The following is a 24,428-nucleotide window of genomic DNA, read 5'->3' on the forward strand; positions in this document are numbered from 1 at the left end:
ATCGGAGGCCTCGTCGATTACATTCTGGGAAGGACAATGTAAGAGCCGTGCACCAGTTCAATAATCTAGAAATTTCCCAAAACATCCAAAATATTCTCCCATGTCGCAGAATCTCGAGAGAGCCAGTCCACCACAGACCCACGATTAAGTAAGTCAGGTATCAGTTCCCCCGAGTCTGCGTCCGCGCAATCGTCATGGCGCTCAACTCGCGACATGATATGCTTCAGATCGAACTGCTTCCTATCTCCTCGCTCAATGCTCTCGTATGTCTCTAGGAGCGAATTAATGAGAGAGACACCGCGTTTTGCGATGCGGCTTTGGCCTTTATTAGATTGGAGAAAGCTTGAACTCCTCGAGGCCAGGTCTCTGATTTCCCTTCCATCAAATAGAGATGGATCCCCATCCTTAGTAAATATTAACTCGAAAAGAAGCCATATTGTAGCTGTCAGCACGTGGGTATTGACGGTCCACATGTTCCTCACTATCCAAGAATACGGTTCGTCCGGCAACGAAGTAATGCTTGCAAGACTTTGACGCATTATTGGAAAGCATGAGATCTCGTTCTCTTAGCACTAAAAATACCCTGGAAAACAAGGAGATCCTTACCTTGGTATAGGCAAACCACGGCTCTTTGAAGCTTGGAATATGGAAATGACGATGGATTGAATAGAACTGTTCCGGAGGTATGAGCAGTGTTGGAGTTTGACAGTTGGGGGCTCCAGTACCTTATGTGCAAGTCCGAGCGACAGTACCTCGCGTTGATATTTAACATGGGCTGGAAGCCCGGTAACTGGATTAGAATTCATCTGAAAGAAACTCGGCATCCTTTCCATAAGCTCTCTCAAGTCACGATCGGCTTGTATAACCTCAGAATACAGCTTCCGCAGGCCATCTTCGACTTGATTGGGATGGCCTTGCTGGCACATTTTGTCTTGCGTCCTCCAGATTAAAATCGCTACTGTACAAAGAGTAAGACATTTAGTATACATTTGGTTTCATATAATACTTACCATGATTAAGTACTGTTGTATAGCTTCCCTGTGTGTAGTGCTCCTGGCCATGTTCGATAATTTGATTGGACTCGAACATTGCAGGGCAATCTTCATCACAGTTTTTGGGCATGGGCGTATTAAATTGCGTCGGGTGGATCGTGTATGTGTTGTTAAACGGAATCTGCAGCCAGTCCTGTCGGACAAGGAACCACCAAACTCTCTTGGACACTTCACGATCAATCAGACGCCGTTGAATACATACGTCAGCTTCACCCTCACCCTCTTTCTCTACTCTCCCTTCATGGCCGAGCCGGTGAAGACAAAGGCACTGAGCCATACGCACTCCACAGGAAAGCAGGACTGACATTTTGTCGGAATGCCCCACATTGTGTCCGACATAAATGAGAAGGCATATCGCCTGGATGCTGGAGAGGTTGTGGTTGAACATAAAATCGGCGTCATGTAAGGTATCCATGCTTTTCTGGTAGCATAGCTCAGCCATCAGAGCTTTACGAAGTACCATGTTAGCCTCCTTGGCCCGCCATTTGTAAACGTATACTAACTCGAGGAATTGATATTGAGCTCCTGCAGAATTGAAGGATCGGTGTGGTATAAAGTGACCTGAGGACCACATCGTCAGCATCGTCAACAAGGTTATGGAATAGCGATATAGACGTACCGCAAGCATGGCGTAGTATAAGGAAAGCCAACCACCTTGCACCTCGGCCGGGTTGGTAAAGTGTCGCTCACACTCCTCGCGAAAGGTAGGGAGATGTACCACGTTATGAATCCAGGAGATATACTTTTGATGGTACGACATCATCGCACGAACTTGGTCCGCGGTAAATACCGGGTCAAATGTCTCAAGGGCTGAATTACTACGTTGCGTGGACTGCGATTGCTCGATCTCAGCAATCTGGAGAACGCGTTTGCGGCTTAGTGCCAGGAATTCAAGCATGACTGCAGCATCTTCAGTGACATTATCCACGATACTCCGGCGCGGTTGAGAAGTCTGCGGCAAGTGCACCGGGGTCTGGGCCACTGTAGGCTGTTCAGGGTAGATATGATCCGTCCCTTGTACCTGTCCAGTAGTATGTATCTGCACTGGCGGTGGTGAGGATGAAATGTTATTAGACGAGGTTCCGGACCGCGGCGCGCTGGTGGAGGTTTCTCTGTGCCTCAAATCTGATCTTGTTGTTCTATCCCCGTCCGTGCGTGGTGATACTTTCGCCGCATTGTCAGCCCTCCGACGACAGAGTTGAGAAATACCGCGCTCTACGCAAGCAGAGCAGGGGATATTCTTAGAGCAACGCAGCTTCCTGCGTGCGCATTCCACGCAAGAATAAGAAGGCCGCGGGCGCTTTCGTCGCCGTTCCGTAAACATGGCCTCACCCCAGAGTAACTGTGAAATTATATTATAGTAATTCCCAACGGAGGAATATCTACACACATCAAAGTGCGGTGGGGTGATGCCACTGGTTGAGTAATAATCGGCCTATCGAGAGCGGGGTATTCTCTCGGCCGCGGACGAAGGCCGCCAGTTCCACCCGCTATTTTACTATGGAGCAATACGCATTGCTTAGGATTGGTGCTGAATCTGCGGCCTTGCAATGCTTGCTAAAATATGCCAATATACTAAGACTTAAAAAGAAACCTAAAGCTATCGGGTTTTTGACTATGGTAGCAGTACGTGCAGAGGTTTGTGTAAGCCATCACGGTGAGGTATCATTAGCAGATATCTCTCTATATAGTAATTGGAAGTCACTTTCGCTAAAAACGAGGGATAAAAGGACGCAGACTATCAGGAAAAGAGGTTTCCCTATTCTAGAAAAAACATTCCAACGTTAAGGGTGCTGGACTCTTTCGCAAGCGGATAGTGTTTGGCATTACGTGGCTTCAGTTGGGAAATGAAAAGGGCGTGAACTCATAGTACGCATCCCACAAGACGAAGTCGTAGCCGTATGATGTCGCCAGTCCCCACGTAGATATGTTTGCCAAACTGCCAATATCAGAAATAAGCGTCCAGGTTGATCCCAGAACGGCTGCTCCTTATCTGTCCCATTACGGATGTCTTGGCCTTCCTGCATGCCAGCAATCTTTGCCCTGTTCATGGGCTGCCGTTCTTCACAGCTGGTTGTATCCATAGAAAGAGGGATCAGTGGTCAGAGTCCGTTAAGAGATCAATTCGAAAAGAGGAAAAGAACACTACGCACATTCATCCAAGACAATCTGAATAGAGTTTTTAGAATCAATACACTTTCGATGGCCATCCGGTAATTGCGGTGCAGATGATCGGGCAATATATGTTAAAGTACGGAATGAAGAAATCAACTCCGGATGACACCCCGGAGATGGGGCTGCGTACTGGAGACTGCTTCGATGAATACGAAAGAGAACTAAGCAGGCATTATAGTCCTTCGGGTCAACCCAGACACGCGCACAGACCCTCCGATGACTGTCTCAAATACCCTTCCCAAGGCTACTCGACAACATATAGAGCTCCTCTGGGGTTCAGGACTGGTTATTACTCCGCACGCATCGATATACCCCTATAAGACGACAGTAATGAAAAGCCTTGCTGGGAAGCTCAGAGAAGGGAGGAAGGATGAAAAGCCAAACCAACAGAGCGCTTCCAGTTACAGACCCTTACGTTTGGGCTACGACTTGAGACGACCCCCCGAATCGGATACTCCGAGGCATCTCTTTCTCCACTCCACAAGCCTCCATCAGTCGGGTACAGCGCGTATAACAACAGGATTTCGTATTACCTCTGAGTTGACGCCTGATCAGTTTCAACAGGCGCTCGCACAGCCTTCCTCAGCCCTCGCAACATTGCCCAGAACAGTCATCAACCTTACAGGGCCAGCCTTATGCAGCGTCTGCTATAATCTAGATCTATATCAGGTACCCGATGATGCACTTTCGGGTTATTCATGGGCTGCAAAAGAGTACCAGATACCCGAAGATATGCCAGTCGGTGTGATCACAGTCCAAGCAGCTCAACGACTAGTTGAGTCCGCAGCAAGTGGATGTATCTACTGTACTGTCGTTGCTTATGCACTGGAAACAATCTTTCCGGGGTGGGAAAAGCAACATACATTTGTTGAAATTCTCCTAGCGGCCGGCCTGCCCATGATTGTGCGCCTGAACTGGGGAGTGACAGCCACTGTATCAATGGAGGCCTGGATGCGCGAAAATAATCTTATACCGGAAGGCACAGATAGGCGGGTCATTGCCACTGTCATAGACCCAAACTTGACGCCCCTTGAGATTCAAGTTTACCGCCCTGTGATTCCGGACCAGAACATGACTGTCAAGGGTAAGCTATCAAGATGTCTCAGGGATAATATGTATTCATGCTGGGTTCTGACACACTTAGACGCTATCATCGCCTATTCGATTCAGGCAGTGGGTGTTGCAGAGGAAGTTGCATCGCACTCAGCTGATCCTGAATGCTTCGAGTTCATCAGAAAAAACGTTATGCGTTGTATAACAGAACATGGCTGTGGGAAGGATGGGCTGCAGCCTTTACTGCCAGACCGTATTATATGGGTCCAAGCGAAGGTGTCCAGCCGAATTGCCTTATTAGAACCAGACAGGGGTACCCGGGCGTCATATATTACTCTCAGCTACTGCTGGGGCCAGGTCACTGCAGCCACATACTTGACCCAGGCGGAAACCCTCTCAGAAAGAAAGGCCGGCATCGAATTTGAGGACTTACCACCTCTCTTCCAAGATGTGGTGACAATCGCACGCGCTTTAGGAATCGACTACATATGGATTGACAGGCTGTGTATCATACAAGGCGATGACGCAGATTTTAGCGTTCAGGCCTCAAAAATGGGGGATATCTACGGTAACGCGACTATGACGATCGCAGCAGCCGCAGCCAATACCGAGATGGATCGAATACTTCTTCCACGGGATAACAAATGGCTGTCATCGGCAATGAGCCTGGATTTTGGTGGGGGTCCATCTACATTGGTTAGATTCCGTCGGGCGTCGCCGGCGTTGGGGACAGAAAGCTCCGGCGGTGAGTATGGACGCATGTCTACCAGAGCCTGGGTTTGGCAGGAGCGGCTTCTCTCCTCCAGAACAGTCTTTTTCACTCCTGGAAGAATCAAGTTTGAGTGCCATTTTCATTCCTGCTGGGAAGGATTTGGTAGCAAGCAGATCAGCCCTTCATGGACGGCAGTGCTTGACGACATGTCCTACCAAAAATGGACTACTCTGGTAAAGGAGTATACAAGCAGAGGCATTACTCGTCCCTCAGATCGGCTTCCCGCTATGGACTCTGTGATGAAACGCATTGAAGCGAATACAGGGTGTAGAAGTGTTTACGGCTTATGGTCCAACTCACTGGTCGAAGGCCTGATTTGGCGGCCGATCCAAAGGTTTGGTCAAGCTGGGATTCATCATTGTCAGATGAATCCCGGACACTACGCTCCGACGTGGAGCTGGGCCAGCGTGGATGGTCCAGTTTCGTACGCACTACAGGAACCATTGCCACTGATTGAGGACAACGGACCCAGCCACAACGGACCGGGTTCGGATGATCCAATGGAGTGCGACCTAAAATTGCAGAGTGTGAACAAAGCTTCAGGTATGATTCGAGTATCTGGTCGTCTTCTCCTGGTGCGCCTACAGTGTGATGTCAAAAGAAACTGGCGTTTCAGGCCGGGAAGAGTCCAAGGAGAGAGACGAGAATACTTTTACTCCATCCAGAGACCGAATAATAGGTACACTTTTAGTGTGGAGCCCGATGTTTCTCTGAAACCATGCAACATTAGTGTTGATGAGGAAAGCAAGTGGACAGTTGTACGAGTCCCATACGGGGAAATACCACCAAAGCGATCCTGGGCTACAGAATGTGCTTGCCTTCTGGTGGGGAAGAGAAAGACACGGGCTATCTTTCTCTTACTGGGACATTCGATACGGCAGCCTGGAGCTTGGGAGCGAGTTGGAATTAGTGATGGACTCAGACCAAGTGCATTTAGGGACTCCCCCAGACAAGTTATCGGCATTGTTTAGGTTCGGTTAATTGCCCATGTGAGGAGCCGGATATCTCTGATATGATATTATGACCTGCTCGCTTATTCTTGAGCGATAGTGGCTATTAAGAGGTCTTCGTACCCCAGCTGTTGATCTTACTATTGTTCCTCTATCTTTTCCTATCTCCTAGCACGTTAGCTACTGTTTCTAACGAAAATACCAGTAGACAATCAGAAAAACAACTCATAAGAAGACGTACAGTCTACAGAGAAGAGAGAACTCTACAGCATATAGAGCTAACTGGTGCTTTATCTTCCGGTCCCAGCTGCGTTTCTGAATTAGTACCTTTCCGCTCCTCCGCAGGATGGTTTTGAGCCCACTGCTGCAGACCAGGAGCCAAATGAGTGGGCAACGAACGCACCATGGGCGGACTGTGCTTGTCTGTAGGTGGACTCCTCTGTCTTTCCTGCGAAGTGTGTGGCATGCTGACCGTTGGAAGTGTACTGAGGCTCATCATATCAGTGGCAGGTTGTGTGAATTTCTGCGCAGTTCGTCGACGGAGATAAGGCTAGCACCGCTGGTACAAGTGCCAGTCACTTCGCTGAGCATTCCATGAAGGTAACTAATTTGACGCGGGTTATTTCCTTTCATTTACTACCATGTAGGTAGTGCCTACTCGAGATTTCCCTATCAGGGGCCGCCCTTGTGTAAATTGTATTGTGACAAAAGTGATTTACTGCCAAGAATGTCCATACAATGCTTCATAGAATGCATGCTTTCTATGTAATATCTAATCACGGGTTGGGCATATATTGCCCTGTGACTTATATCGTTCTGTAACTGTTTGCCAGCAGTTGGCCGCGGAGGGAATATACAAAGCCGGAGCTATCGCTCACCCTTCACGGTGCTAGGGCGACGAGCATTCTCGCTACCAATGCCCAGCAAGGCCCATCCACTATGGACAGAGCTCGCAAGGGGCGTATGGTGGCGGCTGCTTGCGTTGGTGGTATCCTGCTCGATCCACCCGTCCCAGTTAAGCGATACACACCATTGTCGCTTCCATGCGCCGACTTGGCATAGGATCCGGCATCACTCTGACTCTGTCGATTTCATCAGTATCAGCTTCGGGGGCTTGAGCCCCTTCCGCTCGAGAGCGCCCATCACTGTGGCATCAACCAACTTCTCAGCCAGCTGCCCTTTTAAATCGATCATCGGCTGATTGTTCTTGTACCTTTCTAGGTTCTCTCGGATTTATCAATTCCGTTATTACTTCTTATTGCGTAGTCTATATATAGGTTTATTATATTTTCGCTTAGTTTCCAGTGTCTAGTTCTGGAGAAGTTCTAGCTTCTCTTATAGCTAATGGTGATGATTAGTACTAATACTATAAAAGATTTCTAGATCAATTCCTATATCTTATACCTCATATTATTTCTGAAAATTTTTCCTTAAGTTATATGCGTGACACGTTGCGATACTTTTAATAAACGATTTAGCAATGTAATCTATCGGCTATTGCGAGACTCTTCCTAATAAATCTCACTGGCTACCTACCGGTGCAGCTCTAGTGCAGTTTCGGACTAGCCTCAAATGCAAGCGGCATGTGACCTTATCGATAACACCTTCTCTTCTCAAACCTAGACAATTCTCTCAAATTCAACAAGTTCTCTTTTCCCCTAACTCATCACACGCAGAATGACGACACCGAAGAAGGAACACATTGGTCGCGAGCTTCTCTCTCGCGCCCACTCCCCCGATACTGCCGACCAGCTATTCACAGAACGCATCAAACAGAAACCGCTCTACCTACGTCCAACCTCACCAACTCCAGAAGACAACCGTACACGCCGCCGCCTCCATCGTCTCCGCAAGAAAGAGTATTTCCTGCGCAAACAAAAACCGCGTCCGCTGTCTGCGCGCGAAAAGCGCGCCTCCGGTATCTATGACCTCCCCAAGGAGGAATGCAAATATGCCATTTTTAAAGAGCTCCACATCATGTGGCTGGACTATATGCAAGAAATACTGGATATGAAAAGCCGATCACCAGAGGAAATTAATGTGTCGTCGCTCTCGCATGGTAGTAAATTGGTGAGCGCCGATTTCCATGGGGCCCTCGTCGAGGTCGTTCGAAGTCGGTGTGCCGGGCGCGTCGGTGTGAAGGGGATCGTGGTTAGGGATACGAAGTTTACCTTCATGGTGGTTACAGAGAAGGATGAAGTAAAAAGTGAGTTTATTTCAGTTACCTTCCTTCAATGGTGGGTTGATGCTTATGTGTTCCGGACAGCGATCCCTAAAGAGCAAACCATCTTTCGATTTTCTGTACCGCTTCCTGAATCAGACGAGAAGCAGGATTCGGAAGGAGACTCCGGCAAAATGCCTAAAAAGGAGTTCATTTTTGAGCTCCATGGCAGCCAGTTTGAAAACCGACCGGTTGATCGGGCAAACAAGAAGTTCAAGTGGCGGAATGTTGATTACCTCTAATCGATAATCATCAAAGAATGATGACCTATCGCCGCAGAAAAATACGCGCCAAATGCTCTGTTTACCAGAAATTGTGGCACATCAATGGCTTCATACGACATCCATCAGCATTGACTAAGCGCCACAGGTCGAGTCACTCCGGTCTAGGACACTGCCGGTCTAGACCCCGGCATCAGTGGCAATTGTTGATCCAGTATCGTCTAGCATCCGACTGGTAAAAGTGCTTGTGTGTCCTATAGTGGCACCTTCGATGCTATTTCGATAGCGAACACCCCAAATCTGCTAAGACAGATCACCTACAAGAACTCGATACACCGTGAAATACGGACATAACGCAATATGGCGACTTAGACATCGGGATATAGAAGAAAGAGTGGGTTTGGATTTGGAAATTTTTCTTAGTTGCATAAAAACCTTTCATATACTAGGGGTATCTTTGCATAACAAAGCAGTAAACCCAGACGCAACACGCTGGAGTCAAAATATTCGCGGCGTGGGTTCGCACAGGATATTAATGGTCAGGTTTCAGTTGTCTTGATTTGTGGCGATGCTATGCTGCGTCCATGCCGGGCAGACCGGATCTTACCTGGGCGCAGTCATATGGGATACCCCTCGGCATGCAGGATTGCAAGACAGCACCTGATATGCAGTCTCTCCTTGGCGTAGCTGTATCATTGTCATAGTCACAAATGACGCAGGTGGAATAGGGAGCATGCAGGCCGTTGTAGCCGGAGATGAGAGTGGTCGATAAGGAGGAAACCACCTGTCTGCTCACATTCCAGCCCACTCGAGACTGAAAGTCCGTACGCAACTCTCGTAGTCCTCGTGTTTCTCAGCTTCCCTCTCGGAACCGCCGATAAGGAAACCCTTTTTGACGCCAGTACCCAGACGTCCTCCGGAAATGAGGTCCATCAGGTCAAGCTCATCATCCCAACCGGCAGAGACAGCAACAAAATGCGAATGGAATCGCAAAGGATCACCGGGATAGGCAAGATATTGACATCCAAAGCGCAGGCCTGGGGAAAGGAAGTAGCCTTTGGCATGCAGGTGAGCGAACAGAGGGTACGACGATGGCACCTGCGGAAGCGGCAGCAATTGATCGTCAGAGGGCTTGGTTGGAATCGGCGGACGGGACGTGGGAGGTGTAATGCCCAGCACAGAGTTTGGGTTAACTGCCGTCGAGCCATATGCTGAGGGATTTGCCGGGCTTGAGCTAGGGCTTTGACTCGCGACTTGGCCGTCATTATCTGCAAAGAGATCCGACGTCGCGTTATCTGCCTGGCCATCTGATGCCTGTTTCCGTGCGTCTCTCTTCGCCTTGCCGGCGGCCTTTTGTTTCTCTATTTTCCTTAAAGTTTTCTCCTTCTGCTGCTCTTTCCGGCTAGTTTGCACCCGCATAGCTTGGAGGCCTTGGGATTCTAGATCATGGAGATATTTCCTGCGGTCTTCTTCCATGAGGGCTTTCATTCCCTGTTTCTGGGCTTTTACCTCGTCTACAATGCAAGCTACACCCTTTTCCACCAGCAGCCGCGCTTCCTCGGGCATTAACTCCAGGGGAAGACCCAGGAAGATGTTTTGTTGGGGGATTTGCGGTAATGTGCCTATGAGGACGCCACAGATATGGTGCTCACGTCTCAGATATGAGACAGCATCAATGGAGAAGACATAGTAGTTACCCGCAATATACGAGATCGGAATGGGAAGGGCGGGTTCGAAGTCCATGTCGAAGGGTTATGATATGACGATAGATATTCTGCATCGCAACACGAGTTAGCGTTCGTCTTGCAAGATCATTGGTGTAACAATGTATGAGTATTGCGGAAGAGTCATTTTCAAGTACGTTTCTCAATCACAGGTGCTCTTTTTGTGAGATATTATAATGAGCTTCAGGGGATTGACAGATTTTGTAGTTATATAATCATGCGAAGTGGCAAGGTAAAGGCAACGAAAAAGATATAATATGACTTACCACCAGATACAAAAATTCATGGTCGAATCCGAAATCGTCCAAAGCTTCAGCCAACACCGAAGCGAGTGTGGTCGAGGAGGTGAAGAAGAACAAAAATTTGGTGGGAGGAGCTCTTTTAAAATCAGCGTCGACGCGCTTATCCTATTCAGGACGACCCGCTCCGGTCAGCGAGAACGACCACTTGCGCTGTGGTATCGCAACTTCCTTTGTTGGTGTGTTCTAGGTATCACCCATTCTATACCTATATTCTATCCCTCCAACCCCTATCCCCATGATGAACTTCCTTCTCCTGCTGTTCTTGGTGTTCTTCGCACCGTTGCTTCTGCTCTTAGGTACGTCCGCCCAACCGAACATCTGGCTAGAGCTGACCGACGCACCCGTCCAGCATGGCTCGCTCTGTCGTCCTGCCTTGGGACGTCCCTTCGATCTCGTTTTTCGTTCAGATCCGGAATGGATGCCTACGGAAGAGACTATCTGCGAACGATGGCGACTTCGGGACCCGCGATGTCCGAACAGATCGAGTTGGAGAATATGCTTGCGGAATCGGACCATGAAGAGTGATGGATCTCTTATGCGCATCTCGCCCAACGCATGACTTGACACCTCAAAACTCGAGGTCGGCCTTTTTCGGCATCCCACCCGACGCCCCTCCATCCTGTGCTTCCTTATCCCCCTCCGCGGGAGGCAGGCTGAAAGGCTTGATTTCGAACTTCCTCCTGCTCAGTGTGAACGCCCAGTCTTGTCCGATGTTTTGGTCACTGCCACCGCCTCGCTCATGCAACACTGGCAGTCTATGGGTCTTAAGCATGCCTTGCGGGGGTTCCTCATGGGCCGTCGCTGCCCCGGAAGTTGCGAGTGCGTCGGCAGAGTGGGGAAAGGGGCACAATTCGATAACACCGTCGCTCAGGATCTCCACCCACCGGATGAGCCCTGAGGAGCGAGGAAATAGTGATAAGGGGATCGTTATCATAGCAGTGATCCGGGATCCGTGCGTGCTCAGCAGAGCTTTTAGTGAATGGAGGAATGGTAGAAGGTTCTCCGGCTGAATCACTTCGGGTGGGTATAATGTGGGGTTGAGCAGTGATGGGATGACGACGCGGTGCACAGTGTCTATAGGGCTCTGTGCGATAGCTGTTTGGAGTCGCTTCAGGACGGAGACGAGTAAGGGCTCGTTGGAGGGGACAAGAGGAATGTAGGCGATGTTCGTTATGGAAGGGTGGGTCAGACGTTTCGTGAGGTCGAAAGCGTGGCAAAATGCCGGCTGTTTAGACTGCGTACCATCCGCAGCATTTGGACTTTGGTCTCCAGTGTTTGCAGCAGGAACTGGACTAATTAACACCGTCCAATGCTCACGGCAGAGAGATACTTACCTCTTGATCCTGCGACTCCTGCCCCAAACTCGCCGAGACGCTCGTATCTCCAGGCAATCTTCATGCGCTCTCCCTTCCGCTTGTCGGTTTTGTCGTCCGCAGCTTCAGCGGGTCCTATTAAGCCTGGTAGACTTCTGCCCCATTGTTCAGGCATGCCGACGACATGGATCTTTTGATTCTGCACAACTCCCTCGGCCGCATAGTAGCGTAGCAATGCGCCAGCAAAATCCGTGGTTCCGTTCTCCTCAATCAACAATATCTTTCCAATCGGCAGGCCTCCATGTCCAGCTAGAAGGTTATCGAGTGAAGGAGTACCGGTCGAAGTAGTCGGCCGTCCATCGTCGGGAGAGGGGCGAATTCCGGGTGTTGATTCTGCCGCACTTGTGGGAGGCTGGGATTGGGTAGAGGGAGAAAGAGATGCGCGATCAGCGCCCGCAGATAGACCGATATTTCTCTTGCGAAATGACATTATGGGGGTCGCTGAATGAAGCTGTCGTTGCCGTCAAACAAATGGATTTTTTGGCGATGGGAGCTGCGGGGCAGATCCCGGGCGGTGGTAAAAGCGGCGGCGACGTAAAAGTCGAGCAAAAAAAGAAAAGCTTCGGCTGCTCTTGTCCTTTTCACCCATCCACCTTCGTCTCTCCGAAGGGCCTCCCACCATCTCCCACCCGATCGCATGTGAAGTATCATACCGTCGAAACATACGCAAGCGCCTGGTATTTGCCCCAATATATTGCATACTGTGCTTGCGTTTCAGCGTCGCTGCGAAAATGTCCGACCCCGTGCTCTTCGAAGACACCTTCACGATCACTGCGATCAACCCGCTGAAATATGATCGTGTGTCTCGCCTTACTTGTACGTCATCCGACAATTACACAACCTTCACCCTCGATGTGAACACGGAAATCTACCCTTGCGCCGTTGGAGAATCCATCTCTCTGGCCATCGCCTCGACCTTGTCTCTGGACGGCAAGGATAGCGTCGACTGGAGACAGGTTGGCACAGGCGAACAGAGCTTGGCAGACGACTACGACTACGTCTGTCACGGAAAGGTTTATCGTTTTGAGGAGGGGTCAACCTCGGGCAACATGTAGGTGCCCTCCGCTCTCCATGGATTGAAATTTCGCTAACCGGAGACCTTTCGCAGGGCGGTGTTCATTTCTTTCGGCGGCCTTTTGCTTTATCTCGAGGGCCCCTACAAGAAGACGGCTCCCCTCCGAATCGACTACGTGTATCTGCTTCTGAAGAAATAGAGTCCGTTCTATTCCGTTGTATCAGGACATGTTCTGGATACCATCGTCCAGTTGCTTTCCAAGTCTAAAAGTTGCTTGGTCGGGTGTTTCACTTGCAGCGTCGGCGTTTAATTGGTGGCTGGGTATATCAGATAGAATATCAAATTTTGCTTCCACAAGCTGTGCTGCCAGATCCTGTCGTAAATGTTTTTCTCACTTCTCACGCCTTTGCATGCGAGGCAGTGGGGAACTCCAGCCGACGATGCATTTTGGCCAGTATATCAAGATAGTCGGGCTCGTTTTCCGCAGTCACAATCCCATGTCTGATGAAGAAATCGATCAAGACGACCGCACAGTTGGGCTTAAATTCCCCGTTCGCAAGCGCCGCTTTGGTTTCCTCCACAGTGTACAGGTGGAACGCCTCAACTTCCGTATCGTTCGGCTTAGGCGTAACCTCGGCACTCAGCTTAATGTCATAAACATATTCGACCTCCGGTTGGAGAAGATTCGTTTCACCGCCGGCGCGCGCATCCCGGACATAGAAGTAAGATACATACCCAACCGATGTCGCATTGGCTTTGATCACATCTTCCGGAAGGGACGCCTCTTCCATGGCCTCCCGGACGAGGCACTCAAACGGCGGTTCCGTGGTGCTCATACCCCCCGCCACCGAGTTGTCCAGCATGCCTGGATACGTCTGCTTTGTCCTCGACCGTCTCGGGACCCAGATGCGCAGGCCATTCTCGTCCTCCACGTAGCAGGTGGCGTGCACACCGTAGGACACCACCCCGAAGAGCGGGGTCGCGCTGCGCTCCATTTCGAACAGGAATTCCCCTCCGGGGCCGTAGATGGGGTACATCTCATTGCGCCAGCCTTTCAGCAGCTCAAATGTTCCTTTCTTGACGACCTCTGCGAGGGTGTCTGCTATGAGGCGAGTCCGGTCCTGGGCAGTCGCGTTGGGAGGAGTAACCAGCGTCACGGTCTGATTCGTAGAGTCGACTGTCCAGCAGTCTGGGGGCCAGGAAATCTTGTCCACGACTGAATTGACAATATACCCTAGGACGGCGTCGCATCCGCTAATTTTGAAGGCGTGGTAGTTTTGGAGGTGCTTGGTATAGAACTCCGGGTCATCTTGATAGTACGGAAATCTTGAATGATGGATGTTAGGTGCCGTGAATTAACGGAATTGAGGGGAGAAACGCACTTATCACACTCATTCACCAGCTCAATATTTGATTTCCCCATCTTGTTGTGAGTCTATCTCGCTGTGCCTGAATATGTCCAAAGCCAACAGCCGCTGCGATCCTTGTGGGGGGGAAGATGCAGTCACTCTATCAGGTTAGTGTTCTGTGATGCCTGAGGCAACAAGGCATCCTTATCGATAAGGGCACAGGGTGATTTCGTCACTGCCAGCTTTCTCTGAGATTCCATCGTCGAATTTCGGCCGGGGAAATCTTCAATAGCTCCTCTACGCTCCTTCCCAGGCTCCAATGCCCTTGAAGATGCCTTTTAATTTCCTCCTGCTTCCATAGCACGCCACACCTCCGATCTTCACATCGTCCCAAGAACATTCTATACTTAATCCCCGCGCTACAACCCCCACGATTATGTTCTCCGTCATCGTTCCGGGCAGGCCATGTCTAACAGACATCGTCGCTGTTGATGCACAACCCAATGGCCAGGCCACGAAATTCGCATTTAACTTCCCGCTAGCTCCATCTTTTTCTGAGATTGTCGTCTTTTTCCTTCCTGGTACCGTCCTCCCCCAGGACACCGCAGCCGCCATCTACATCCAGTTTCCCGGCGCTGAATTCCGCTTCATCGGCGCCCTCGCAAACGAGCAACCCTCCGCAGTCATGAAGGTCCGACCTCCGGCGCGACGCACAGAGGCCGAAGAAGAGGATGTGATGCTCGACGAAGGCGCCTCGGGAACCGCCACGTTAGGTATCTCGATTGAACCGGCTCAGAATGTTGCGCCGCAACTGGCAGCCCTGGAAGCAGAAAAGGGTTCTGCCGGTGGGCCCTCTACAGAACTCGTTCGACAATCACGTCAACAAAAAGAAATCACAACGAAGGTTCTCGCCCAGCGCGTGATTGGGAATGCATTCAACTTTTTGGCTAGTTTCGCCGAATCGGATCCCAGGCATAAGGGTCAGGAGGTCGTTTCTTTGAAAGCTTTTAGGGATTGGTGGACCAAGTTTGAACGCAAGGTCGATATGGATCCGACATTTCTGGAGCGAGAAGACCCGTCGGCTTCTGGTTGAGCATTTCAGCTGCAACTGGACGGAAGTTCCAGTTCCTGGATATTTGTATACTTCTTGTTCTTGGGTTATATCTTTGCGAGCAGTGGCGTTTCACTCTCCCTTATGGAGAATTTCATGTTCGATCTTCCTACGTCGGGGTAGTCATGGGTCTGGAATCCGAAGTGGGAATTGGGCGGTTCGGAAAACCTCTGGGTTATATCTAAAAAGCCAGTCGTATGTACATGTGCATTACTCTATACAAGATTCTATAGAAGTCGACCCAAGACATGCCTATGACAGCAAATCCATCAACAGAATATACACTCTACTCTTCCAGCAAAAACTTCAAGAAAACCGAGCCTATCGCAACACCGTCATGTTCCCACTTTGCCCTTTCCAAGGCGTCCTCGCCTTGTTCCTTCGAGAAGACACCAGCCCGGATCCGCATAGACACAACTTCGGTGACAATCTCATCTTTGAATTCCGGGTGTCCCTGGACGGTCATGAACTTGGCTGGTCTGTACATTCCTTGCACCGCACACCGCGGGGAAGACCCAAGGGGAATGACGTTGGAGGGGTATTCGTGGACAATGTCTTGATGCATTTGTTGGATCCTCTGATCACACGTGAGATTAGCACATGGTGTGACAGTGAACGTCAAGAGGGAATCCCACCAGTTTATCCTTTCCGAACAACTTCTTTCCCTGCTCCGTCAGATCCATATTGCATACCGCAATCTCCCATCCGGCATCACTACGGCCGACTTTCACACCGAGCGCACGGCCAATAATCTGGTGTCCGAAACAAATACCAAGGATCTTCACTCTATTATCATCGATTGCCTTCTTCGTGTACTCGACCAGTTTCAAGATCCATGGGTGGTTGTCGAACGAATTGTGCTCTGTATGACTCAGATGTCAGAAAACGGTCGGATTATGGGTCCTGCAACATCTTTGCGCGTATTTCTCATACGACAACATCCCAAGTAAGACTCCTAGGACTATTACTCACTTGATCCGGTCAAAAGAAGTGCATCCACATCCTCCAGCCTCGGGTACTCCTGCTTGGTCACAACATCCCACCGGGAAACGTCTAGACCAGTAGTGGGGTCTAAACCAAGAGCCTGGGCACTTTCGCGGAGAAGAGCAGAGAATACACCATGATATCCGTTATACTTCTTATCAATCTTCTCGACAGGAGTGTCGCATTCCAGGACCGCGATCCGAAGTGGGGGGCGCATCGTGTTGGTGGCAATGTCGAGACGGGGTGTATTATAACGAAATCAGAATGATTCAGTGGGTATGCAATCTTTTTCGATAGGCGAATTCTTCAAGTATATCCGGATCGTATGTCTTTGCTGGAACAGAGAGATACAAGAAGGAATCAAGGCGATAGGCCCGCCTTATCGATGCCATCTCAGCCGCCACCGCCTTTCCGATTAGGAAACCATACGTGCGGGGTCAGTATCTGGCTTCTGCAATGTGATCAAAAACATAACTTCAAATGGTGTAGGGCTTAGAAGATTGCATCATGAATGCTCTGTCATATCAGTTCAGCATCCTTATCTGCGTGGTAATATCTCCATGCCAAAGGCATATATATATTTTGCCTAAAGGTACGCCAGTCGACCTACAAGCAACCGAGAGGGGATTAGCAATCTGTGCAGTCCAAATGACAACAAGTTACTAGCTTTGGAATATTGAGCGTAGTATAGTTATCACACTGTTGATCTTTGACTCATCACGGATCCCCGTCTCCATGCTATTCATATCCATGCCATGTTAAGATGCCAAGCGAAAAGGATCCTGATCGCCTCGGACCAGTCCAGGGGCCAATGCATATCCGGAGTAAAACTCTCGTTTTCCCCAAGTAAGACAGATTATGCGAAGTAAGGAGGTAGTGAGTGCCCAATTATGCTCGACTTTTGGCAAAGCCAAACTAGAGTTTTTGAGATTACACAGCATATGCGGCACACCAGGCTCACGAGAAAATCGGCAGTCGGCAAAGGCTCTTCCCCCCGCTGAGGAGAGATATTTCTTGATAAGTGTTCCGATGGTGCATGCCGTCCATGGTCCGATGACACAATAACGAGGAGGGGTGAAGTCAATCATTAGTGGAGCTTGTGGTTGGACACAGGAAATAGACAGAAACTCCTTCGGCACCAAGTGGACCCTTTGATATCAAGCCAGGAGGGGTTCTCGGCCGTGAGAAAGGATGTTCTCTCAACCGGACAATAGTGGACACTTAGGATATTGTAATGCATCTTCCTCTTAAAGACGGAAGGGCTCAAACATGTAGATTATCGTATACTTTGCCCACAACCCCGTAGAACCTGGGAGAACCGCAGAGAGGGGATGAGGCGTCTCGGGAGAATCTAGTTTAGTTACCCATCAACATGCATTAGCGTCGTTCAGTGGATTTTTATGGCCGGCCTAAGGTATGTGCTAGTGCTTCGGTACTATAAAATTTCTTTGGCCTTTCCTCTTCTTGCTCAACTCAATCTTTTGCATTGGTTTTATAGACAAAAATTTTCGTGCAACCCTTAGTATATTTTGTTCAACTAGATTTTCACATTACTCTACTCAGGTCTATCCCATCACCTATTAGGTTCTGATTTAAACCACTCGAGGTGATGCACAGCGACCGACCATCACAACGTCCTCACGTTGACGAGTCAACCCCGCTATTGAACACCCAAGATGCTCCTCCCGCATACACCAACAACACATGCTCAGTAGTAGATACCAGTCTTGAGTCTAGCTCCTCTTCTGTCGTTGATGAAGATGCTGCCTTTGCGAACCTCTCCCGTGTCAACTCTCTTCCTCAAGGACTAGAAGTGGACCCGGGCTTGGAGAGGCCTTCTTGTGCCTCCGAGACGGATAAGAAAGTCACTCCAGACCCAGAAAATACTTATCGAAGCGACGACGCTGGATACGCTTCTCGATTTATCAACGTATCCCCTGCGAGATTTTGGCTGATCTTCGGGGGCGTGTTGTTGGGATATGTCGTCGGCTTCTTTGACTCTACCTTGATGGCCTCGAGTCACCCCGTCATCACGTCCCATTTCCATGCTTCGAACTCTGCGTCATGGCTCTCAACTGCATTTTTGCTGACATCCACGGCATTTCTTCCTCTTTTCGGCAGGATCTCCGACACTTTTGGTCGGAAGCCCGTCTACTTGTTTTCGATTGCCGTGTTCTTCGCGACCACTGCATGGTGCGCCACAGCTCAGAGTATCGGAAGTTTTATCGCAGCTAGAGCATGTTGTGGACTGGGAGCTGGAGGTGTCTTTTCGATGGGCATGATTCTATCCAGCGACCTAGTTCGGATCGAATATCGCGGGGTGTACCAATCCTACATCAACCTCTTCCTTGGGATCGGAGGATGTATGGGGCTTGCGTTTGGTGGGATTTTGTGCGATACGGTTGGATGGAGAGGTGCGTTCTTCGTGCAACTGCCGTTCATCTTCCTCTATTTCCTCGTGGCAGCCTGGACTACTCCAGCCGATCTAGGCTTGAAGAAAGCCCGCGCGGAGCGAATGACCGTCCTTCAATTGATTAAGAGCATCGACCTGGTCGGCTCCTTCCTCCTGGTCCTCGGCGTGACTGCGCTGATCATGGGGCTCAACCTTGGGGGAAATGTGTATAGCTGGACCCACCCCTTCGTTATTACATCGTTGGTCATGTCTCTCGTTATCGCCTTGGTGTTTGTCCGGTATGAGCGAAATGTAGAGAGGGCCGTCATGCCAATATCTCTACTTTCCAAGGAGCCCCGCGCGAGCCTTATATTTGGGAACTTTTTCGGGGCCATCTCGGTTAACACCATGATTTTCAATGCCCCCTTGTATTTCCAGGCCGTGAAATTGGCTAGTCCGACTGACTCTGGGTTCAGACTGATTGCGGCGACCCTCGCGGTGACAATCTCCAGCGTGTCGACGGGGTTCTTGATCACTTGGTCCAGGCGCTTGAAACCTACCGTCATGATTGGGGATATTTTCCTCCTTATTGGAGGCTTAACTGCGGCCTCGATGGATGTGAGCACCCCTGATATCCTTGCCATGGTCTGCGTTTCTCTCTCAAGTCTCGGCCAGGGCTTTTCGTTTCCTTCCTTGATGGTATCGGTCCTTGCGACGAGCGAACAGGATGAACAGGCCGTCGCAACTACCACCCTAGGTCTATGGAGGAATCTTGGTTCCGTCATGGGAGTTGCTACGAGCAGCTGGGTATTCCAAAATACACTGCTATACAAGCTGGAGGAGATGGTGACAGGTCCTAACAAGGAGACGGTTATCCTTCTGGTGCGCAAGTCTGTCCAGGCTATTGCAGAGCTAGATCCCATGCATCAACAAGAAGGTTAGTCTTGTCCTACAACACCACTCCCTATGTCTTCACAGCTCGCCTAACAAACACCCGCAGTGATCGGAGCATACGCGGCCGCCCTCCGGGTGACCTTCTTGTCTGCAGCCATGTGGGGAGCATTCATGCTCCTTATGCATTTCAGGCTTCGACTACCCCGACTCGGCAGTAAGGCCTGAGCATCAGCTTCACAGGTATTTGCCCCTTGTTCGCCTTGTAGATACTGGATATCGCCGGAATTTTCGGCCAGTCAGAGCAGAAGGGACAGATATTATGGAAACAAAAAAAAATGATGCCATGTTCGAAAAATTGATGTAGGTAATTAGAGCGAGTTTCGATTCTCCGTGACTTGTTTTACTCTATGACTAGTTGGAATATGATTTCTTAGTGTTGGCCATACATTCTTGCGATGACCGCCTTTAGACCCCTTACGGTTTAGCGGATTGCGATCTCCCCGCAGATCTCGTTCTCTGCATTTTCAACCCTGCATCGTCTCTTGCAGAACGCCAATTACTTCTAACGGTTCATCAGTATGTTATGCAGTGCATTTCCTGGTTCTTTCTTGACAGGCGTTAGTTTCATAATATCAAGGCCGCTCATATGCTAACTATCGCTCCTACAGGCACTCAAAGCTTTTTGGCCGCGTCCCCTTCAATGACCCAGCTCGTCCATGCCGGTACCTTGCCCCCCTCACCATATGTCGCGTCGCTTGATCTCGTCCTCCCTCCGATCTCCCGTCACGGTGTATAAGCCTGGTGGGGTCTATTGAGATATCCGACGGCGAACACTTGAATTTTGCCACGATGCTCCGGGACCGTACGTTGCGGGTTGACATAGACGCTGTATAATACTTGGGATTGTCCAACCCCGAAGCAGTTGGAGACACGGTAACATCCCGACGAGGTGGTATGGCTTCTGCCGTCAATGCGCCATCCGGCTCCAAGTCATCAATAACCGAAGGAGTCAACGTCGAGGATGTTGGTTCACTTGACGAAGTGGCCGTGCCAACACCGACCAGCGCCTCATTGAGCACACCGCGCGCGCTGGGGAGTGATACGAATCAACCGGACGACACTGGGATCAAAAAGGCGCGCCGTGTTCGGACCGGGTGCCTGACCTGCCGGGAACGCCATCTCAAGTGCGACGAGGCGCAAAATCAGTGTCAGAACTGTCGGAAATCAGGGCGGATATGTAGACGCGGTGTCCGGCTCAATTTTATCGATACGCAAGTGTCGGCTCCGCCTCATTATATTGTTCCACCAGCAGGCAACCGCCCGAGCTTCCGCGATGAGTCAAGGCATATTGCATCTGAATATGTCGGAGGTCTTGAGAGATATCCCTCTCCGCAAGCGGAGGTTAGTCCAGAGAAAGAAGAATGGGGCAACCTTCCTCTTTATTCCGGGTATAATATGCCGACGGTGCCCTCGTTCATTCCTGACATTGCTGTCAGTTTCTCTGGACATGCTGAAGCGGGGTTCGATAATAATACCCAACCCGTGTTTCATCAGCACCAAGGGCAACGCGCCTCCAGTGTCCCTTTCCACTCCGCAAGACAAGAAAGAGTTGGATTTGACAGTTATACGTGTCTTGAAGACCCAGAAGAGATACTTCTCCTACAGGTTTTTGTTGAGGAGGTAGGACTCTGGATGGATTCAATGGATGAAGTGAAACACGTAAGTTTTGCATACTCATTCTGTAGAAGTTACATCGCCTAATCGGTTGAATCAGTTCACCCACGTTTTGCCGTATCATGCGCTAAAAGAGCCGATGCTTCTGAGGGCTTTCATGGCCTGTGGTGCGCGCCATATATTTCTTGTAAATCCCTCTTATGGAGAAGAGAAGGCCGCCTTTTATCACGATGCAGCTTCGCGTGACCTTCTTAGCTCGCTGCAGAATCCAAACCGAGATTCTGCACTGTGCGCAACTACAGCCGTCATTCTCAATGCCTACGAATTGATGTGTTCGAGATCTATATTGTCTTTGCAGGGTTTGAACCACATTGCCGGCGCAAGAGCCCTGATCAAGGAATGTCGATGGAATGCCCAGACACAAGGGCTGGGTGGAGCCTGTTTTTGGCTCAATGTGGGTATGGAGTTGTTAAGCTGTCTCCAATTCAACTGGACCCTTGCCTGGGACCCTGACACCTGGGGCGTTGAGATGGATCTGGATCAGACCCATTCAAGGGTCGCTGGTAACGAAGAAACTTGGACTCACTGGATGGTTTATATTTGTGCCAAGGTCGCGAACTTTCGATCTTCGATGCCACACTTTCTCGATACTTGCCATGCACCAGACAGTAGCATGCACGTAAACCAACGGTATCAGGAGTGGTGTGCCTACAACGAATGGTGTGAACGCTGGGAGAATGCAGCACCCCGCTCTTTAAAGCCACTGGGATATCTCCAGAATTGGCAGTCTAATACAAAATCTGCCTTCCCAAGTATCTGGTAAGCAATCACACCTTTCCTCATAGATTCTACACTTGACTGACAGCTGGGTAGGCTTATAAAACAGTCTTCCACCGTTGCTCGCTTATTTTACCATACAACCCAGATCCTACTTACCAAGACCCATCCTTTCGAATCGGAGTTCAGCCCTGAGATGCATGATAAGCAACAACGACATGCGCACGACGTCTGCGGCATTGTAGCGCACACGAAAAGCCGCGGTGTTGCCAGCCTGTCAATTCGGTTTCTCGCCTTCGCAGCTGGGTGCCTCACAACAAGAGAGGCCCAGGAGGAGATCTTGGGCATTCTAGATGGCATCATCAGTGAGACTGGCTGGCAAGCAGAGCATATCAAGGATGAGCTCCAGGCAGTGTGGGGGTGGACTACTGCCCATAAGGAACAGTCTATTGCTAGTGTAGAGGATGCTTTTGGTTTACTGGGGGATCTCTCATCCCTTGATACTGGTGCTATTCCAGATCCGTTGAGAATGCCACCCGGCATTGTCAATCCCGTTATGGAATTTGCGGATTTTTCGATGGAGAATCATCCTTATCAGGAATACTATGTGCCTCCACACCACCAAGTCAATCACTACCAGTACGGAGATTTTTGAGATTATTATCTACGGGGCTGGAGTTACTAGGATCGGTTTTGTATTATGGAATGGGACGGATAAAGGCGTTCTGCTATGATACCTTAGATAGAATCTTTTGATGGTTCCAAATTCAATACGATATACTACTTATGCTATTGTATTGGTCTATTTTAGACCCTTATCCTAAGTATCCAGGCTTTACTAGAACAGGTGTCACACGAGATCGCGAGGGCTAGACGCCAATGCATGCTGCCCCATCTTAGGGCCACTGAGATATTCTGCTATGCGCGGAAGTTCATGTTACTATAAGTACATTACCGTTAGACCCGGACTACAACAGGGTAATCTAAAACAATCTATCATAGTACGATTAGTACATGGGACGTAGAACGCAATGGAGACCTGTCCTGCCTGTTAAACCATCCAATCAATAGCAGTTAAAAAGATGTCAGACCTTCAACTTGAACCCGTTGGAGATCCGAATGAGTAACCAAGGCAAGTCCGCCATGTCCATTCTCCGTGCTCTGCAGGAATATTCCCAGACCATCGTGGTAATCTCCTTTTCATTTATCGTCACATCTAGGGCCTCTGTATCTGGAGGCTATAGCAAATATTATGTTCGAATAGCTAGTCACCCTTCCCTCAGCGCTAACGTGTGCTTTTGGATCGAATTAGCTCAACTTTTCCATGAACCACGTTCTACTACTGATTGGAAAGGATGGTTGCGCGGTGTGAAGGTAGCGGTTGACCAATTCATCAGCGATTTTCCGGCATAGGAATGGACAGCCATCCTTGCATAAACTATCCAAACAGTAGTTGGTACTCAGCCTCGGATTAATCGCAGAAAGAACCCCTACTCGCTGGCTTAGACTGGAGATAACGGTAAGTAACTCCCCCTGCACATTGGACCAGGGTAGTCATGGAGCATGAGGAGCTGTCAAGCAGACACGCTCGCCTCAAGCCTATCCTGTACTCCGTGCCGAAGTTGCCTGCTGTTGTTACTGGAGCAGTGTCTACAACTTCTGGTGACCCACTCCCCCTATTCTACTGTATACGATCGCCGCAGCCAGGGTAATTGGTATTTGAGCTGATTCTCGTGCGCCGGGACATGTGGAACAGGAGACGCACGGTCAAGATTTATAGCCCTATGGCCTACGTCGTAGATAGTTTGAGAGTGATGATTGTCTTTGTATTTGTAGCTTTCATCGATGCGAGCGACTGTAGGGATGATAAACAACCTAGGTAATATGGGCTCGCTTCTCATTCTATTCAAGATCTAACATGTAACGAACGACATCCAAAACGGTCTCTTGTAAACTCGGGAACTTCATGCCTAAAGATTGCTTCACTTTGGAATTATCAATGGAAAATCCCCCTGATGGTAAGGAGCAATGACCCCGGTTTTACGAGTGGTGTACGTTCAATCAGTTCGGTGATGTGGGATCAGAATAACGCAAACATACTAGCGAAAATATAAATAAGCTTTAGCTTAGGTGAATTTTTATCGAAGACTAGCGTAACGTTAACTATAGGATTATCCTAACGAATACTGAGATTATCACTGTTAGATACCTAGATAGAAATAGTTACTTAGCCATTTCTACTCCTATTCCGTAAATAAAAGGAAGGAAAGGACCGCTACCAGTGCTATTAAATTATAATATATTAGTATGCTTTCAGCAGAAGATAGTAAATAGATTTTAAATATCTAAGAGACTTGGAAAACTATGTTTAGTATATGTTTAATCATAA

At 49.4% G+C, this 24,428-nt stretch overlaps 11 protein-coding genes across 11 annotated transcripts; 6 read left to right on the forward strand and 5 right to left on the reverse strand.

The window, feature by feature from the left end:
• BDV59DRAFT_117965 (putative C6 transcription factor) lies at window positions 1–2,413 on the reverse strand. Its single transcript, XM_073686730.1, has 6 exons — window positions 1,672–2,413; window positions 1,556–1,613; window positions 1,011–1,499; window positions 726–958; window positions 607–672; window positions 1–557 (listed from the first exon to the last, which is right to left on the reverse strand). Exons 1-6 carry the CDS (start codon window positions 2,374–2,376, stop codon window positions 66–68), a joined length of 2,043 nt encoding a protein of 680 aa, XP_073544195.1. The 5' UTR covers window positions 2,377–2,413; the 3' UTR covers window positions 1–65.
• Window positions 2,414–3,443: 1,030 nt separating this feature from the next.
• Window positions 3,444–6,023, forward strand: BDV59DRAFT_195694 (heterokaryon incompatibility protein-domain-containing protein; the record flags this gene model as incomplete). The annotated part of the gene is made up of 4 exons (XM_073692615.1): window positions 3,444–3,554; window positions 3,792–4,311; window positions 4,372–4,469; window positions 4,506–6,023. The coding sequence occupies 4 exons, from the start codon at window positions 3,444–3,446 to the stop codon at window positions 6,021–6,023; spliced, it is 2,247 nt and encodes a 748-aa protein (XP_073544196.1).
• Window positions 6,024–7,658: 1,635 nt separating this feature from the next.
• BDV59DRAFT_117991 (RNase P/RNase MRP complex subunit) lies at window positions 7,659–8,850 on the forward strand. The gene is made up of 2 exons (XM_073686732.1): window positions 7,659–8,208; window positions 8,269–8,850. Exons 1-2 carry the CDS (start codon window positions 7,680–7,682, stop codon window positions 8,463–8,465), a joined length of 726 nt encoding a protein of 241 aa, XP_073544197.1. The 5' UTR covers window positions 7,659–7,679; the 3' UTR covers window positions 8,466–8,850.
• A 1-nt stretch (window position 8,851) lies between these two features.
• Window positions 8,852–10,506, reverse strand: BDV59DRAFT_117998 (tRNA splicing endonuclease subunit SEN34). Its single transcript, XM_073686733.1, has 2 exons — window positions 10,435–10,506; window positions 8,852–10,218 (listed from the first exon to the last, which is right to left on the reverse strand). Exon 2 carries the CDS (start codon window positions 10,185–10,187, stop codon window positions 9,237–9,239), a length of 951 nt encoding a protein of 316 aa, XP_073544198.1. The 5' UTR covers window positions 10,188–10,218; window positions 10,435–10,506; the 3' UTR covers window positions 8,852–9,236.
• A 113-nt stretch (window positions 10,507–10,619) lies between these two features.
• On the reverse strand, window positions 10,620–12,327 carry BDV59DRAFT_186528 (elongator complex protein 4). Its single transcript, XM_073691043.1, has 3 exons — window positions 11,805–12,327; window positions 10,820–11,757; window positions 10,620–10,766 (listed from the first exon to the last, which is right to left on the reverse strand). Exons 1-2 carry the CDS (start codon window positions 12,271–12,273, stop codon window positions 11,039–11,041), a joined length of 1,188 nt encoding a protein of 395 aa, XP_073544199.1. The 5' UTR covers window positions 12,274–12,327; the 3' UTR covers window positions 10,620–10,766; window positions 10,820–11,038.
• Window positions 12,328–12,574: 247 nt separating this feature from the next.
• Window positions 12,575–13,057, forward strand: BDV59DRAFT_195698 (DNA-directed RNA polymerase core subunit RPB8; the record flags this gene model as incomplete). The annotated part of the gene is made up of 2 exons (XM_073692616.1): window positions 12,575–12,894; window positions 12,952–13,057. The coding sequence occupies 2 exons, from the start codon at window positions 12,575–12,577 to the stop codon at window positions 13,055–13,057; spliced, it is 426 nt and encodes a 141-aa protein (XP_073544200.1).
• BDV59DRAFT_210359 (thiamine pyrophosphokinase-related protein) lies at window positions 12,948–14,281 on the reverse strand (the record flags this gene model as incomplete). The annotated part of the gene is made up of 2 exons (XM_073695582.1): window positions 12,948–14,184; window positions 14,241–14,281. The coding sequence occupies 2 exons, from the start codon at window positions 14,279–14,281 to the stop codon at window positions 13,257–13,259; spliced, it is 969 nt and encodes a 322-aa protein (XP_073544201.1). The 3' UTR covers window positions 12,948–13,256.
• A 186-nt stretch (window positions 14,282–14,467) lies between these two features.
• BDV59DRAFT_186531 (OPI10 family protein) lies at window positions 14,468–15,477 on the forward strand. The gene has a single exon (XM_073691044.1). The coding sequence runs from the start codon at window positions 14,644–14,646 to the stop codon at window positions 15,298–15,300; it is 657 nt and encodes a 218-aa protein (XP_073544202.1). The 5' UTR covers window positions 14,468–14,643; the 3' UTR covers window positions 15,301–15,477.
• BDV59DRAFT_118034 (type 1 glutamine amidotransferase) lies at window positions 15,453–16,646 on the reverse strand. Its single transcript, XM_073686734.1, has 3 exons — window positions 16,291–16,646; window positions 15,954–16,180; window positions 15,453–15,895 (listed from the first exon to the last, which is right to left on the reverse strand). Exons 1-3 carry the CDS (start codon window positions 16,517–16,519, stop codon window positions 15,605–15,607), a joined length of 747 nt encoding a protein of 248 aa, XP_073544203.1. The 5' UTR covers window positions 16,520–16,646; the 3' UTR covers window positions 15,453–15,604.
• Window positions 16,647–17,597: 951 nt separating this feature from the next.
• Window positions 17,598–20,006, forward strand: BDV59DRAFT_186535 (putative MFS multidrug transporter). The gene is made up of 3 exons (XM_073691045.1): window positions 17,598–17,716; window positions 17,866–19,631; window positions 19,695–20,006. The coding sequence occupies exons 2-3, from the start codon at window positions 17,912–17,914 to the stop codon at window positions 19,811–19,813; spliced, it is 1,839 nt and encodes a 612-aa protein (XP_073544204.1). The 5' UTR covers window positions 17,598–17,716; window positions 17,866–17,911; the 3' UTR covers window positions 19,814–20,006.
• Window positions 20,007–20,129: 123 nt separating this feature from the next.
• Window positions 20,130–22,749, forward strand: BDV59DRAFT_118071 (Zn(II)2Cys6 transcription factor domain-containing protein). Its single transcript, XM_073686735.1, has 4 exons — window positions 20,130–20,164; window positions 20,257–21,307; window positions 21,363–22,081; window positions 22,136–22,749. The coding sequence occupies exons 2-4, from the start codon at window positions 20,543–20,545 to the stop codon at window positions 22,692–22,694; spliced, it is 2,043 nt and encodes a 680-aa protein (XP_073544205.1). The 5' UTR covers window positions 20,130–20,164; window positions 20,257–20,542; the 3' UTR covers window positions 22,695–22,749.
• Window positions 22,750–24,428: the final 1,679 nt, after the last annotated feature.

This window comes from Aspergillus ambiguus (genome assembly GCF_047715705.1).
Source record: "Aspergillus ambiguus strain CBS 117.58 unplaced genomic scaffold BDV59scaffold_42, whole genome shotgun sequence".
In the NCBI taxonomy this organism is placed as follows: domain Eukaryota; kingdom Fungi; phylum Ascomycota; class Eurotiomycetes; order Eurotiales; family Aspergillaceae; genus Aspergillus; species Aspergillus ambiguus.

What these genes read in the sequence shown, in the direction of transcription:
- BDV59DRAFT_186531 (XM_073691044.1), top strand. Translation starts at nt 14,644, where the DNA reads ATGTTCTCCGTCATCGTTCCGGGCAGGCCATGTCTAACAGACATCGTC.
- BDV59DRAFT_186535 (XM_073691045.1), top strand. Translation starts at nt 17,912, where the DNA reads ATGCACAGCGACCGACCATCACAACGTCCTCACGTTGACGAGTCAACC. An exon ending in TCCCATGCATCAACAAGAAG is followed by an intron (nt 19,632 to 19,694) that starts GTTAGTCTTGTC and finishes AAACACCCGCAG; the next exon opens with TGATCGGAGCATACGCGGCC.
- BDV59DRAFT_117998 (XM_073686733.1), bottom strand. Translation starts at nt 10,187, where the DNA reads ATGGACTTCGAACCCGCCCTTCCCATTCCGATCTCGTATATTGCGGGT.
- BDV59DRAFT_118071 (XM_073686735.1), top strand. Translation starts at nt 20,543, where the DNA reads ATGGCTTCTGCCGTCAATGCGCCATCCGGCTCCAAGTCATCAATAACC. An exon ending in CAATGGATGAAGTGAAACAC is followed by an intron (nt 21,308 to 21,362) that starts GTAAGTTTTGCA and finishes CGGTTGAATCAG; the next exon opens with TTCACCCACGTTTTGCCGTA. An exon ending in TCTGCCTTCCCAAGTATCTG is followed by an intron (nt 22,082 to 22,135) that starts GTAAGCAATCAC and finishes ACAGCTGGGTAG; the next exon opens with GCTTATAAAACAGTCTTCCA.
- BDV59DRAFT_118034 (XM_073686734.1), bottom strand. Translation starts at nt 16,519, where the DNA reads ATGCGCCCCCCACTTCGGATCGCGGTCCTGGAATGCGACACTCCTGTC. An exon ending in ACTTCTTTTGACCGGATCAA is followed by an intron (nt 16,181 to 16,290) that starts GTGAGTAATAGT and finishes TGAGTCATACAG; the next exon opens with AGCACAATTCGTTCGACAAC. An exon ending in TGTTCGGAAAGGATAAACTG is followed by an intron (nt 15,896 to 15,953) that starts GTGGGATTCCCT and finishes ACGTGTGATCAG; the next exon opens with AGGATCCAACAAATGCATCA.
- BDV59DRAFT_117991 (XM_073686732.1), top strand. Translation starts at nt 7,680, where the DNA reads ATGACGACACCGAAGAAGGAACACATTGGTCGCGAGCTTCTCTCTCGC. An exon ending in AGAGAAGGATGAAGTAAAAA is followed by an intron (nt 8,209 to 8,268) that starts GTGAGTTTATTT and finishes TGTTCCGGACAG; the next exon opens with CGATCCCTAAAGAGCAAACC.
- BDV59DRAFT_186528 (XM_073691043.1), bottom strand. Translation starts at nt 12,273, where the DNA reads ATGTCATTTCGCAAGAGAAATATCGGTCTATCTGCGGGCGCTGATCGC. An exon ending in AGGAGTCGCAGGATCAAGAG is followed by an intron (nt 11,758 to 11,804) that starts GTAAGTATCTCT and finishes TAATTAGTCCAG; the next exon opens with TTCCTGCTGCAAACACTGGA.
- BDV59DRAFT_117965 (XM_073686730.1), bottom strand. Translation starts at nt 2,376, where the DNA reads ATGTTTACGGAACGGCGACGAAAGCGCCCGCGGCCTTCTTATTCTTGC. An exon ending in TATACTACGCCATGCTTGCG is followed by an intron (nt 1,614 to 1,671) that starts GTACGTCTATAT and finishes TGTGGTCCTCAG; the next exon opens with GTCACTTTATACCACACCGA. An exon ending in CGCTCGGACTTGCACATAAG is followed by an intron (nt 673 to 725) that starts GTACTGGAGCCC and finishes CCTCCGGAACAG; the next exon opens with TTCTATTCAATCCATCGTCA.